The 15,982-nt window shown below is 44.8% G+C and overlaps 1 protein-coding gene across 1 annotated transcript in view; it reads left to right on the plus strand.

Moving 5' to 3' along the window:
* LOC134945329 (cytochrome P450 2K1-like) overlaps positions 1-15,982 on the plus strand; it is a 178,053-nt gene that overhangs the window by 106,445 nt on the left and 55,626 nt on the right. Inside the window, exon 5 of the mRNA XM_063934533.1 lies at positions 1,846-2,019. Within this exon, the coding sequence (XP_063790603.1) occupies positions 1,846-2,019 (174 nt within the window). The remainder of the gene's footprint in view (positions 1-1,845; positions 2,020-15,982) is intronic.

Genomic DNA, 15,982 nt, shown 5'->3' on the forward strand with positions numbered 1-15,982 from the left:
CTCTCTGCTGTACTATGGGAGAGACGTCATGACTCATGACGTCTCTCCCATAGTAGCGCCGCTCAGACACCAGGGGTCAATTATGACCTCTGGTGTCAGTCAGCGGCGCAGGCTGCAGTGGGCGCCCACACAGCCCACGGTGCCTGCTGCAGCCGGGAGGTGGCTCGCTACTGATTGGACAGCGGATCCAGCAGTGGATCCGTTGGGCCAATCACATCTGGGGGACTGACAGGGGCATGCACCTGTAGTGGTGCCGCTTCCCCATTGTTTTTCAATGGGCTTTCACAGCCCATTGCTGCGCCCCGCCCCCTGCCCGCCCCTCGCTGCCCGGACTTTAATGTTGGGTGCGGGAGGCACTTCTCCCGCTGCCTCCCACCCTAATATTTCCACAGGGGAAAAATATTAAGATAATAAAATAAGAAATTTATCACAATATCTTATTTTTATTATTTTAATCATTATGACAGGGGAGGCACTGCCTCCCCTGCCTGCACGTCCCTGGGGCAGACTCAGGCAATTGGCCTAGCTGCAGGAGCATCCTCTGCCTGTCTCCGGAGACAGGCGGCCCTGGAACACTTAAATTGCACTGGCCCAGGGGGCAGATGGCACCCTGCCCCCCTGCCCAGCCAGCCCCTGGATCCGCCCCTGTATGTATGTCAGTGTTGTTCTCAATAGTTATGCCATCTATAAACTAGTTTTTCTAGAGCCCTGTCTGAATTACATGTATAATCCAGCTGTAAAGCATCAGCAGCAGATCTGAGAAGTTGTGTATATGCAGCAGAAGGCGTATTTTGGTAAAAAGACACCCAATGCCAGCTTCTCAGATCTCCGATGCAGCATTGGATCACCGTGGCGTGGGCCATCGGATATCTGCGCAAACCTAAAGTTGCTCAGAATGTCCATATGTCAAGGTCAGTGAAGCTGTTGGTTTCGGCGCGCCCCAAATACAGAGGTGACATGCAGGGGCGTTTTAAGAGAGAAGGAGGCCCGTGTGCAGCCTTCTGCTTCAGGGGCCCCCTCCTCTCTGACTGATGTACAGGTATTTTAATACTTACCTCTCCTGGGTCCCCCGGCGGTGCCATCACTCTCCGCAGCGCAATAGAGTCTGAGAACAGACTCTATTGCGCATGCGCAAACCTCCGGGAACACGGCACGGTTCCCATTTTTCCAAAGATTTTGCTAATGCGCATGCGCGAAACTCCGAAAAAATGGCAGCAGTGCCATCTTTCCGGAGTTTCTTTTCAGCAAGCGCAATAGAGTTTGTTCCCCCTAGTGTTCAAGCTCTATTACGCTGCTGAGAAGGGATGGCACCGACGGGGAACTCCAGAGAGGTAAGTATTAAACAAATGGGTGCAGTGTGTGCGGGGAGGGTCTCGCACACACTGCACCCATTATAGATATGCCAATGGTGACATGTTTCCATTTTCTGAAACGAGTTCTCTTCCAGAACCCAAAAGCTTGTCAATTGAACTGCGGCTTGCCCCATGCTCAGGGCCAGCTCTACCATTACGCAGCTTTAGGTAGCTGCCTAGGGTGCCGGAATCTGAGGGGGCGCCAATGACTCTGCCTATCACCTTGTTGTACTTAATGTAAGTGGTGGCTGTGGAACGTATAAATAACACTTTCATGTGAAGGGCTGGGAAGTGGGCATTGGTGGTGGTTGGGGGCAGTAGACTGCAGTTTTGCCTATGGTGTCGAGAGAACTTGCACCCGCCCTGCTTATGCTGTGTCCAGAGCCGCAGCAGCATTGCGGCACTTGCGCACTCCCCCTCCGGCACATGCCCAGTATAGAAACCTTCGGACATCTGCGACTGAATCTAAACAAAAAGTTATTTGTTTCAACAGGTGTATAATTACTACCCTCTTATCGGATCTTTTCTTGGCCTACATAAGAAAATAGTGAAGAACACCCAAGAGCAACTTGATTTTGTTTTAGAGTATATCAAAATGCGAAGACGTGAGTTTGATGAAAATGACATCACTGGATATATTGATGCCTATCTTCTGAAGCAAAAACAGGTAACTCTTATTCGTGTTTTCCAACTGATTTATAAATCATTACCCCCTCTCCCCTAAATAGAGACAATCATTGTCAACTGTGTGCAATGCACATATACTGGAGTTCTTTATACAACTAAAGACTCACACAATGGATCATCCTCAGGATTCTCAAGGGGAGGGTGGGGGTCAGGGGTTCGCAGCTGCAACACATGCACACAGCTTGTTACATCCCTGGGGAGAAGATATACAATTAGATGACGAGACAAATACACCACTGTATTCATGTCTTAATATGTATGCGCATGTCTAATTGCATATGAATTGATCATCTAATCAATTAAACAGCATGTATTTTTTGGCAATTATAAAATAACTCACAAATTCAAGAATTACAATATAAATACTGACATCACGCCAGAGAGATTTTTCCACCAGAAATATTGCAGATATTTTTCAACTGTAATACAGGTTGAGTATCCCATATCCAAATATTCCGAAATACGGACTTTTTTGCATGAGAGTAAGATAGTGAAACCTTTGTTTTTTGATGGCTCAATGTACACAAACTTTGTTTAACACACAAAGTTATTAAAAATATTGTATTTAATGACCTTCAGGCTGTGTGTATAAGGTGTATATGAAACATAAATGAATTGTGTGAATGTACACACACATTGTTCAATGCACAAAGTTACAAAAAATATTGGCTAAAATGACCTTCAGGCTGTGTGTATAAGGTGTATATGACACATAAATGCATTCTGTGCTTAGAGTTAGGTCCCATCACCATGATATCTCATTATGGTATGCAATTATTCCAAAATACGGAAAAATCCGATATCCAAAATACCTCTGGTCCCAAGCATTTTGGATAAGGGATACTCAACCTGTATTTACTTATACATTCATATCCCCTTCAGGTCATTGTTGTAAGCAGTTATCTGCCAATCCTATGGCTCCTAAACTCCTCATTTAGGAACTGATTCCACAATACCAGTTTTTAATTTTTAAATTAACCCGAGTTTGCATCCGTCCTGTTGAATTCTCCTGCAAGATCAAATCTCCTCTGTCGTATGGCGTGTAATAGCGCTACACTGCCCAGCCGTCTCTGGATGTAACGGCAGATTGAAGAAAACTCTGTGCGCCGACCTCGGCGGGACCATTCCCAGAGTGCCTGGTAGAGTTCCCGATGACGGAAGTGCCCGGCTGCAGCTCCAAGCTCACCTCTGGAATTGTTGGCAATATGCGCCCAAGGCGAAGTTCTCATGGGACTCCATGCGGTGGCAGGAGAAACGGCAACACTCATAAATACAGCGGCAGGTGCAGGTTTAGTGGATGTCTCAGGTTTATATATACGTTATGGTAAGTACTTACCGTTGATAACGGCATTTCTCCTATGTCCACAGTTTCCACAGGATAACATTGGGATATGATGGAGAGACAGCGGATTGGCACCAAACGATCACAAGCTTTCTGGCCTCCCAGGATGCAACGGGCTCGTCCATATAATCCCACTCACCGACTCAAATCAGTTGTTTCCAAAGCATTTAGGCAGGAGCATTATGTAGAACCCTATTCAGGCGAGAAGAACACACATGCACACCCTTTCATGTAAGAGGGAAGAGGTTAGTGAGTATAAAGAGTCTCAAATCAGGTGTGTCAGGGTGGGATCCCTGTGGAAACCTGTGGACATAGGAGAAATACCGTTATCAACGGTAAGTTCTTACCATAACTTATATTTCTCCGGCAGGGTCCACAGGTTATCCACAGGATAACATTGGGACTTCCCAAAGCAATTTTTAGTGGTGGGGACGCTCCTGATTAGACAGGAGAACCTTTCACCCGAATTCAGCGTCATGAGAGGCAAAGGTATCCAAGGCATAATGGGGCAGATGTATTAACCTGGAGAAGGCATAAGGAAGTGATAAACCAGTGATATGTGCAAGGTGATAAAGGCACCAGCCAATCAGCTGCAATATGTAAATTAACAGTTAGGAACTGATTGGCTGCTGCCCATATCACCTTGCATATATCACTGGTTTATCACTTCCTTATGCCTTCTCCATGTTAATACATCTGCCCAAGTGTCTAATGAAAGTGTTAATGGAAGACCATGTGTCTGCCTTACATATCTGTTCTGCTGAATCACCATGTTGTGCTGTCCATGAAGGACCTACCTTACGTGTAGAGAGAGCAGAGACATTAGCCGTACAAGGGAGATCAGCTCGAGAGTATGCTTCTGAAATCGTCATTCAAAGCCATCTTGCTAGCGTCTGTTTAGTAGCAGGCCATCCTTTCTTGTGAAATCCGTAGAGAATAAAGAGAGAATCTGTCTTTCTGATGGCACTGGTACGTTCCACGTAGATTCTTAATGCACGGACTACGTCCAGCAACGCTTCTCCCGCAGAAAGTCCCGATATCTGAAAAGCCGGGACTACAATTTCTTCATTAAGGTTCTGAGAACTGCTTTATCTGGATAAAAAAAAATCAGAAAAGGGGATTTACATGACAGCGCTCCAAAATCTGACACTCTTCTAGCTGATGTCATAGTCAGTAGAAAGAGTACTCTAGCTGTCAACCATTTAAGATCCACTTTCTTAAGTGGTTTAAACGTAGCGCCTTGAAGGGCTTTGAGGACCAGACTTAAATCCCAAGGTACTGCAGGAGGAACAAAAGGTGGTTGAATGCGCAGCATTCCCTGGAAAAAAGTATGCACATCTAGTAAAGTAGCAATTTTCTTTTGAAACCATACAGTCAATGCTGAAACTTGAACTCTCAAGGAAGCCACCTTCAAACCCTTATCAATTCATGCCTGAAGGAAATCTAAGATTCTGGATACTCTGAAAGATTTTGGATCCATATTTCTTTCACTACACCAATGAATAGAGGCTTGCCATATTCGGTGATAAATGCGAGCAGAGGAGGGTTTCCTTGCTCTGAGCATTGTTTGAATTACCTGTTGTGAAAAACCTCTTAACTTCAGGATAGAGGTTTCAACAGCCACGCCATCAAAGACAGCCGATCCAGATGCCTGTGATAACAAGGACCCTGCATTAGTAGATCTGGACGTTGACGGAGCAGCATTAGAGCATCCATCGACATCCTCTGCAGATCTATGTAACAATGCCTTCTGGGCCAAGCCGGAGCTATTAGAATCGCGGCCCCCCTTTGCTTACTTTATTTTCAACACCACCCTGGGTATCAGGGAGATTGGAGGAAACAGATATGCCAGATGAAATTCTCATTTCACTGACAGTGCGTCCACAAGGATCGCTCCGGGGTCTTTTGCTCTTGACCCTTATGCCGGAACTTTGTTGTTCAGATGGTACGTCATGAGATCTCTCTCTGGCAACCCCCACTTGTCTACTAGAGTCTGAAATACTTCCGGGTGTAGAGCCCATTCGGTTACTCGAATGGTGTGTCGACAGAGAAAGTCTGCTTCCCAGTTTAGGACTCCTGGAACAAACACTGCGGACAATGCTGGAAGATGGAGTTCTGCCCACTTTAGTATGTGACTTACTTCCTTCATTGCTTTTTTGCTGCGAGTTCCTCCCTGATGGTTGAGGTACGCTACTGCCGTTGCATTGTCCGAGCGGATCTGCACTGGTTTTCCTTGGAGAATGTCCTTTGCCTGAATCAGTGCCATGTATATGGCCCGAATTTCTAACAGGTTTATTGGCAGGCAACTTTCTTCTATGGTCCATTGTCCCTGGAACCATATTTTTCCGGACACTGCTCCCCAGCCCTGAAGACTGGCATACGTTGTCAGGATCTCTCAATCTGATATCCAAAAGGGTATCCCCTTGTCTAGATGGGATGTCTGTAGCCACCAGGCTAATTAATTTTTTACCTTTACTGGAAGTACCATCATTTGTTTCTTTATTGTCTGATGTACTCCATTCCATCTGGTCAGAATCAGATGTTGCAACGGTCTTGAGTGGAATTGTGCATATTCCACCATGTCGAAAGTTGACACCATCAACCCCATCACTCGCATTGCCGTGTGAACAGATATTGTTTGACTGTGCAACAATTCCTGAATCATTAACTGTACCTTGGATATCTTTTCCACAGGTAAAAATATTTTCTGCAGACTTGAATCCAATATAGCCCCTAAGTGAATCATCCACTGTGACGGAATCAGAGACGACTTTGCCCAATTTATGAGCCATCCATGTTTCTGTAGACAAGTTATTGTCTGTTGGAGATGGCTCAAGAGCAATACCTGGGATTGTGCCAGGATTAAAAGATCGTCGAGGTATGGAAAAATTCTTATCCCCTGCTTGTGGAGATAAGCTGCCATAACCACCATGATCTTGGTAAATACTCTGGGGCTGTGGCTAACCCAAAGGGTAATGCCTGGAATTGAAAGTGTTGCTGGAGGATAGCGAAACTGAGGTAACACTGATGGGACAATGCTATAGGCACATGCAGGTAAGCATCCTGTATATCCAGAGATACCATGTAATCTCCTGGGTCCATGGCCAAAACTATGTAGCGTAACGTCTCCATGTGGAACCTTGTGACCCAAATGTATTTGTTTAACATTTTGAGATTGAGGAAGGGCCGAAATGACCCATTTGGCTTCTGGACCAAAAATAGGTTGGAGTAAAAGCCCTGCTCCCGTTGTGCCGGGGGTACTGGAATAATTACCCCGGACTGAAGCAATTTCTGAACTGCTCTGGCCTTCGACTCTATATGAGATGGGCTGGTGTAAAAAAACCTTCGAGGAGGCTGCTTCTTGAAAGGGAAAACATAACCCAGAGATACCACTTCTTGCACCCAAGCGTCTGTTGTCGACTGCTGCCATATGTGTGCAAACTGAAGAAGACAGCCCCCTACCTTGGAATCCCCCAGGTAGAGGCCCGAATCATCAGGCTGATGGTTTCTGTTCTGGTTTGGAAGCTGGCCCTCTAGTGGCCCAATGCTTCTTTGCTTTACCAGACTTATTGAACTGGGTTTGCTTTGATTCATTTTTACCTTTTGTTTTACCTTGCCACCGAAATGGACGAAATCCCGAGCCCTTAGGTTTAGGATTATAATTGGCAGGAAACCTGACCTTCTTGGATTCAGCTTCTAACTCCAGAATATCTGTCAGTTCCTTACCAAAAAGAATGTTCCCAACAAAAGGCAAAGCTTCCAGAACATTTTTGGATTCTGAATCAGCTTTCCATGTACGTAGCCAAATTGCTCTGCGAGCAGCTACCGTTAAGGCTGATGCTTTAGAAGCAATCATACCCATATCCATTGCTGCTTCTTCTAGAAATAGCGCAGCCTGTTTCATATGGGCTATATGGGACTCCTGCTCCCTAGTAGGTGCTGAGAGCCCATTTTCCAGTTCTTCAGCCCATTCAACTACCGCTTTTGCCATCCAGGCTGAGGCCATAGCAGGCCTTATGACTGCCCCTGACAGAGAAAATATGTTTTTCAAAAAACCATCAACTCTTCTGTCTGTGACATAATTTAATGAGGTAGATGGCAAAGGTAAAATAGATTTTTGCACTAGTCGAATGACGTGCGTATCTACCTTAGGAGGCACTTCTCTTTTTAAACAGTCCCCAGTTGGAAAAGGGTAGTAAGAATCCCACTTTTTTGGAATTCTATATTTCCTATTGGGCGTAGCCCACGGTTCCTCCATAATTTCCGTCAGTTCCTCTGACCCTGGAAACTCAACCCTAACTGTTTTGGGACATTTAAACACAGGTGCTTTAGTCTTAATTAATGCCTCAGCTGAATCCTCTAGAGACAGAATAGCTTTCATTGCTCCAATTAACTCCGCTATATCTTCTGAGCTGAAACCCTCTATTTGTTCTTCATATGGTGAAGTAGAGTACATGGAGTCATATAATAATAATAATAATAATTTTATTTATATAGCGCTCTTTCTCCAATAGGACTCAAGGCGCTTAACAGATACATTGCATAATATAGTACAGAAAATAATGAAGTACATTTTCATAAAATACAGAAGCATGAAGATACTAAAAGGGACACTATGGAAATGCTTTAGTAAACAGAAAAGTCTTGAGTCTACTTTTGAAGGATTCTATAGTTGGGGCCTCTCGCACTGTGCGGGGAAGTGAGTTCCATAGAGTCGGAGCCGCATGACTAAAAGCTCGACCCCCAGATGAATTACGGTAGATTCTAGGTACTGCTAAAAGTCCTTCATCTACAGATCGCAGTAATCGAGTGGGGCAGTATGGGGTCAGAAGCTGTTTCAGGTACCTTGGGCCTTGGTCATGTAATGCTTTGAAACTCAGTAAGCCAATCTTGAAGATGATTCGCCATCTTACAGGCAGCCAGTGAAGGGAGTAGAGGATGGGTGTTATGTGGCTAGAACGGGGCTGGTTGGTTAATAGCCTGGCAGCTGTGTTTTGCACCAGCTGTAAGCGTTGCAATTCTTTTGCTGGTAGACCAAGGTAGAGGGCATTACAGTAGTCTAAACGAGATGATACAAATGCATGTATGACTTTTGGCATGTCATCTGAGGGAATTAAGTGCTTGATTCTGGCTATGTTCCTCAGGTGAAAGAATGAGGATTTGATTGTGGCTGATATCTGATGTTTAAGTGTCAAGCCACCATCCAGGACAACGCCAAGATTCCGCACACGATCACTGGTCTGTAATTCTGAATCCCCCAGTGTAAGTCCAGTTGGTTGGCTATGCTGCAGTCTTGTCCTTTGATGTTGCGGTCGTATCAAAAGGACCTCTGTTTTATCCGGGTTCAGTCGCAGCCAACTGGCGCTCATCCACTCCTGTAGTTCAGCTAGACAGCCATTTAGGGTTGCTATTGGGTTATCAGTGCCCGGAGCAAAGGACAAGTACAGTTGTGTATCATCTGCATAGCAGTGGTAGACCAGGCCATGGCGCCTGATTATTTCGCCCAATGGGAGCATGTATACTGCAAAAAGCATGGGGGATAGTATAGAACCTTGTGGGACACCACATGGCAATGGCACTGGTGGTGATGAGTATAATCCAGATGATACTCTCTGTGACCTGCCTGTGAGAAATGATTTGAACCAGCTTAGGACTGTGCCATCCAGACCACAGAAATGTATCAGTCGCTCAATCAGAAGCCCATGGTCCACGGTATCAAATGCTGCCGAGAGATCCAGAAGGATTAATATTGAACAGTCACCTCTGTCTTTTGCCATCAGAAGATCATTTAACACACACCAGGGCTGTTTCAGTGCTATGTCTTCTCCTGAATCCTGATTGAAATGGATCATAAATATCATGGGTTGTCAGGCGGGTTTCCAGTTGATTTGCAACGACTTTCTCAATAACCTTTCCTAGGAAAGGAAGGTTCGATACCGGTCTGTAGTTGGTCATGCAGTCGGGATCTAAATTAGGTTTTTTAAGAAGCGGTCTAACAATTGCTTCCTTTAGGGGTCCAGGAAAAATGCCTGTCTGCAAAGAACATTGAACAATTTTTGTAAAGACAGGACCAATTATATCCATACAACCTATTAGAAGCTTGGTTGAGGCTGGGTCCAGATCACAGGTGGTGGGACGCAAAATTCGAGCAATTTCAGCAGTGTCCTTTACATCCACTGGGTCAAAGCTGGTCCATGAAAGCAGGTAGCTTATATTGGCAGGCTTTGTAGTTTGGCACTCCTTTGATGGCACTGTGGAGATTCCAGCCCGGATGGTGGATATTTTATCTGCAAAGAAGTTTGCAAACTCGTTGCATCTTGCCTGGGAGAGGGTCTCATCAGTCTGCAGGCATGCTGGCTTGCAAAGCATCTCCACTGTGCGGAAAAGCTGAGCTGGCCTATTGTTTGCTGCTGTGATCTCATTTGACAGGAACTGTGCCTTCTTACGAGTGATTGTCGATTGATATTCTTCGTTATGCTTTATTAGTTTTATTTTGTCATCCACTAGGTTAGTCTTCCTCCGTCGTCTTTCCAGTCTACGCCCCCTTTTCTTGAGCTCACTAACACTGTTGTCGAACCATGGAGCTTGACGTTGTGGTTTACGAGGTCTTAAACGCACAGGGGCGATAACATCAATTGCAGCCATAACATCCCTATTATAATAACGGACTAGGGAACAGGGATCTTCACAGGCACCCAGTATAGCAGAGAGATCCAGATTTGCTGCAAGAGCCTGGGGAGTCATACCCCTCCTTGGACGATACCTGGTCAACTCCACGGGCAGAGATCTTATTTGAGGGGTTGCAACTGAGAACCAGAGGGAGTAGTGGTCTGACCAGATGACTGGGTTTATTTTTAGGTCAGTGACTTCTAATCCAATCTGAAAGACAAGGTCGAGAGTGTGACCACTTTTATGTGTGGCAGAGGGAACGACCTGTGTGAAGCCCAGACCATTCATTGTGCCCAGGAGGTCTTGGCCAAGGCGTGAGAGCTCATCATCCACCCATGCATTGAAATCCCCGAGGATGAGCCATCTTTGATGTTCCAGAACCAGGCCAGCAACAGTGTCTGCAATTTCTTGTAGAAATATCTTTCCATCTCCAGGTGGCCGGTAAATGAGAAGTACTCTGAAACCTAATCCTGTCGAACTCCGGGCAGCAATGCACTCGAATGAGCGAGTAGTTTCAATAGGGTGGACCCTAAGTTTAAGTTCTTTTTTGAAGCAGATAGCCACCCCGCCACCCCTGCGGTCCAGTCTTGGGTTGTGGATGACAGAGTAGTTTGTTGGTACTGCAGCCTCCAATATAGGTGCTGCATTTTCATCTAGCCAGGTCTCTGTAATACAGGCTAGATCTGCAGATTCAATAAGGTCAGCAATTGTTGCAGTCTTGTTTCTTATAGTTCTGGCATTACAAAGGACTGACCTGATTGGGCATACCAGAGGGCCTTCAGTTTTCTTTATGTTAAGTGCAGGAGCTCTGGGTATGGGGTCACAAAGTGAGAGTTGACAGTTCTGTCCTTCCAAACACAGGGCCGTCTTTTGGGTATCACTTCTATTTGATTGTTCTTTGAGTATGAGGGTGAGCAGGTGGGCAAAGGACTTAGATGGTTACCGGGGGAAATACATTTCCGGCCTGCTCGCTTCCCACGAATGCGCCAGTGTTTTCTTTTTAAAATACCAAGGGATTGGAGAATAGAAGCCTGTGATGGTGTGATAGGAACTGCAGAACGTGGTGGGCGGAGTGAAAGAATGAAGCTGGAGCAATACGTATACATTTGGTCATCAATGACAGATTACTATAAGATTGAGCTGCATATGATGATGAGAGAGGGAGAGAAAGCAGTGTTTTTTTTTTTTTTTTTTTCCTTTTTGTGTTTTGTTTTCCCCCAATTCAGTATGTGATCCAAAATTATAATGGCATATGAACAAAGTTATTGCTATAACCTATTGGGTGTGTTTGAAGCAAGTAATAAATAAAATAACTGCTGATATAGTCAATTATCCTAGGATAGGCAGTCTTTTGGAAGGTGTTAGAAGCCAGTTCCTACTGTGTAGGTGTGAAAAGTCTCAGTGTGAGAGGCCTTTGAAGTAGAATTTTTTTTTTTTTTGTGGGGGTGGTAGTGATAACGTGTCCTGGGAATGGATCCTGATTTTAAACAGTGAGCCTTCAGCAATTCAGAGCCTGAATATACTGATATTAGTAGATTAATGCAATAAGTCAGTTATTTGTTGCTCAGAGAACAGAGGTGGATGATGTCTAAGTGAGGGGCTGGATGTAGCCAAAGATAGGTTGTAATCCACAGTACCTTATCTGGGTAATGTCCAATGCAGAGTACAGCAGCTGCTAAACTGAAGGATTTCTCAGTGGAGATATGCAGAGGATTCAGTCCAGGATTCAATCCAGTGTGTATCTCAGCGCAGGAATGCAATCCGTTGGTTTTGATGAAATGTCCGCGTAGAGTAGTACAAGTTAAAGGTAAGTCCATGGATATTTATGATGATTCATAGGTCAGTTGTGGTGAATTTAAGCTGTTTTATGGAGATGATCAGGAGCATACAAAAGGTGAGGCAGCCATCTTTGGCGCCAGTCAAATAAGCACACCATCTGTTGTATCATCCTGTGTAGCCTGTGAATTTTATGATCTATTTACCCTTGGTTTATCAGCTTGTTGACTTGTAGAAGCTGTAGGGGCTATACCATAGATGGGAGCTGCATGTATGGGTTAATAGTGTACCCTATTCCTGAGGTTGAAGCTGCAGGGACCAACCTGTCAGCTATACTAGATAAGGTTTTTGCAAACACGGCACAAGGTGGATCTACTTGTTGTTGAACAGGGATCTGCCTTGCAATCTGCTGAAACGCAAAACAATTTGTACATAACCCATTGTTTGTCAAAGTTTGAGTTAATAACCCCACCTTGCAGGATAAACATGTTTTAAGTGTTGGTGTTACTGTTAATGTAACCTCGTCACCTTTGCCGCTCTTAGAGATGATAAACAATCAGCTTTTCCACAGTATACTACACAATCTGTGACTGAAAACACTTTATATGCCTAAAAGTGATATCAATCTGACCCCAACCCAAGCACTAGCATTGAGGTTCAGAAGAAAACACTGACAAACATATATAAAGTCAGCAATCACACTAGTCAGTCACATGTTATATATTAGTCATACTGTATGAGCATATTATCAACTACGAACACATTTCAAGTATATAGGAGTACATTTACTGTATTCTGTTCTATACAGTTATTTTAATGTATTCAGACGCAATTGCAGAGAAAACTACAGTATTGTACAAAACTCATATGCAATAGGCACTAAACTTAACCATTATACTAACAAAAGTAGATAGAAATTTAGTGCTGTATAACCCTTACTCCGTAGAGTGGGATACAGGAAGACTCACCCCACTTCCAGGATCGATCAATATGTTAGCAACCGCTGAGTGGATCCAGACGCTACCAGTGTACACTGCCGCTCTGGTAATTTTTAGTGGACACAGACGCTCAGTGAACGTTAGTGCATGCAGACGCTCATGTCTGCGACCCAGTCTCTTAGCGGTAAACCTTAGGGTATACAGACGCAGCAGCCTATGCTGCGACCGAGTCCCCTCGTGGTAGCGTCTGAGACGGAAGTGAGGCAATCAGTTCATGGCGGGAGACGCACGGTAACTGGTCATGAACTGGGGGGAGGGGCGACCAGGAGAGCGTCTGACTCCCCACTGCTGACATCAACCCTAGGGATCGCAGCCTCAAACTAATCCTGGCGCCTTATGATCCCTAAAGCCTAGCGCCGGAGCACCCGTGGTGGCGGCGCGCCAGCTACTGTTTGGTAGTCTCCTCCCAAAACAGTGCGGCTGTGTCCATATTTCCCTTCTAAGCAGAACCAATGCCTTACCTTCTCCCCATGCTCCACCTAAAGCCTGGTAACGTCTGCTGGACCTGCTAGTAACATCCGACACAGACGCCCGTCGAGACAGCACTTGTACCGTGGGTAAGCGTTGTTGAGACCCGGCGGAGAGTTGTTGGAGCGACTCTTTCCAATATGCGTATAAGACGCTGTTAGGAAAGATCACTCAGAAAACATAGTAAGACTATAAAAATAAATAAAATAAAGCTTAGGGCTGCCAAACACAGCAGCCCTGTGACCATGGTCCGGCTCCTGCCGCTCCAAACAATAAACTGATTTGATTGAGTCGGTGGGCGGGATTATATGAACAAGCCCGTTGCATCCTGGGAGGCCAGAAAGCTTGTGATCGTTTGGTGCCAATCCGCTGTCGCTCCATCATATCCCAATGTTATCCTGTGGATAACCTGTGGACCCTGCCGGAGAAATCCACAATAAAATCCAAGCAGGTAGTCCCCTAACCGGTTTCGCTCCTATCAGGGAAATATTCTCATATACAATCTGAACAGTGTTACATTGTGTTTTTTCCCCATATCAGACTGCGTATATGATGAATTATAATAGCGCAAATCTCTAAATATTAAGTCTCTAAATATTTTTTTTTTTTGTGACCCATTTATAACTAACATATGTTCACAAGCATACATACAGTATATGGTTTTTTGCTGCTATGTTATCTTTTTCTTTATAACTTGTATCTATCTTCCTAAATCAATAGCGCCAGGCCATTACTAAGCCTTGGATGGAGATAAAGTGGACGGAGATAAATGACCAGTCAATCAGCTTCTAACTGCCATGTCACTGGCTGGGTTTGAAAAATGACAGTTAGGAGCTGATTGGCTGGTACTTTATCTCCATCCACTTTATCTCCATCCAAGGCTTAGTAAATAGATAGTCTTTTGTATTTATAATGGGTGCAGTGTGTGCGTTGCACAAGCTACACCCATTTTTTTTAATACTTACCCCTATGGAGTCCCGCGCCGATGGTAGCAGCGCTGCAGAAATCGATGGTAAAATGGCCGCCGCTCCATTTTCCTAGAGATCTGCGAATGTGCAGTAGGGTCTGAGCACTCTAGTGCTAATGCACGCTGACTCTCCTGTCTTCTGATTATGTCCTCCCACTCCTACGTCCAAGATTTTTCATGTGCTGCTCCCTTACTCTGGAATTCTCTACCTCTCCCCCTAAGACTCTCCACCTCTCTACAGAACTTCAAACGGGCTCTCAAGACCCACTTCTTACCCAAACCCAGCCAAATCTCATCCTAACCCTCTGTCCCATGCTCGGACTACCCCATCTGTGTCACCCCTGTCTGTCCCTCCCCTTTAGAATGTAAGCTCTCACGAGTAGGGCCCTCTTCCCTCATGTGATTTTCCTTTTCTTACTTTAATAATCCTCGACTGCCCAAATCCTGCAGTTCTCAGCCACCTTGATACTTGGCTCAGTGTCGTCTACTGATGCAGTTATGCTTAGTTACCCTGTACTTGTCCTATATTGTCTTCAACTGTAAGTCACTGTTTTCCTGTTTTGATTATGTGCATATGTACTGTGTAATTGGGCGCTGCGGAACCCGTGTGGCGCCATATAAATAAAGGATAATAATAATAATAATAATAATAATAATAATCACAACTGTGACTCACAGTCAGGAGGTATGAGCTGTGAAACTTAGATGCATGTACTGTGGCAAAATAATTTTTTTTAACTCCTTCATTATCAGCATTGCGTGTGACTCATAAGGGTGTGGATCATTGGGTCGACCAGAATTAGGTTGACAGTCAATAGGTCGACCCCATGTGGTCGACATGCAATATGTCGACAGGGTACGAAGGTCAACAGAGTCAGTAGGTTGACAAGTAAAAGGTAGGCACTAGAACAGGATGTCCGGTACAAAAGGTCGACACAGTGAAAAGGTGGACATGGAAATGGTGAACACAAAATAAGGCCGACAAATTTTGTTTGTTTTGTGGATGTCATTTTCTACGTTAAACCACAAGTGACCACAATTAGTGTACCGTGTCTGTTCGCTATGCTTTGGGCAAGGTGCCTCTCTCCCCGACTGCTGCGCTCAGCGCAGTTTACTAGTCCCAATTGTCGTCCACATGGATGACAAATGATGAAAAAGTTGGAAAAAAACTTGTCACCATATGTGTATCAACCATTGTCACGTCGACCATTTTAACCCGTACATTTTTGTACCTGTCAACCTTAAGCACTGTCGACCTTTACAAGTCGACCTTTTGTTCATGTTGACCTAATGCACGTCAACCATATGGGTTCGGCCTGTTGACTGTCGACCCATCATCCGGAACCTGACTGAATCAGGCCCATAGAGACATGTAAAACCTATTTATTGACATACTCACTATAGACACATATACTCACATCTACTGTCACGGGCGCAGCCTACCTTGTCTCTCTGTGATGAGAGTATGACCTCTGTGCATGTGAGCTAGGGGGCAGGCAGTAGAGGGAGGAATGAAATGGTGCACCATCAAAACACACTAGCCCTATGTGCACTCTCTGTGCGAGTAGGGCCTCCTGTGTAAGAGGTCAGTGCTTCTGTAAGCTACTGCAACATACCCGCAACACTACCATAACACTCCCCAAAACAGTTCTCAACAAAACTGTTAATAAAACTGTTTTTTTTCGTTTAATATAGTTTCAAAAGTATTTTTACAAATATTAAT

Source organism: Pseudophryne corroboree, chromosome 7, assembly GCF_028390025.1.
Source record: "Pseudophryne corroboree isolate aPseCor3 chromosome 7, aPseCor3.hap2, whole genome shotgun sequence".
Taxonomy (NCBI): Eukaryota; Metazoa; Chordata; class Amphibia; order Anura; family Myobatrachidae; genus Pseudophryne; species Pseudophryne corroboree.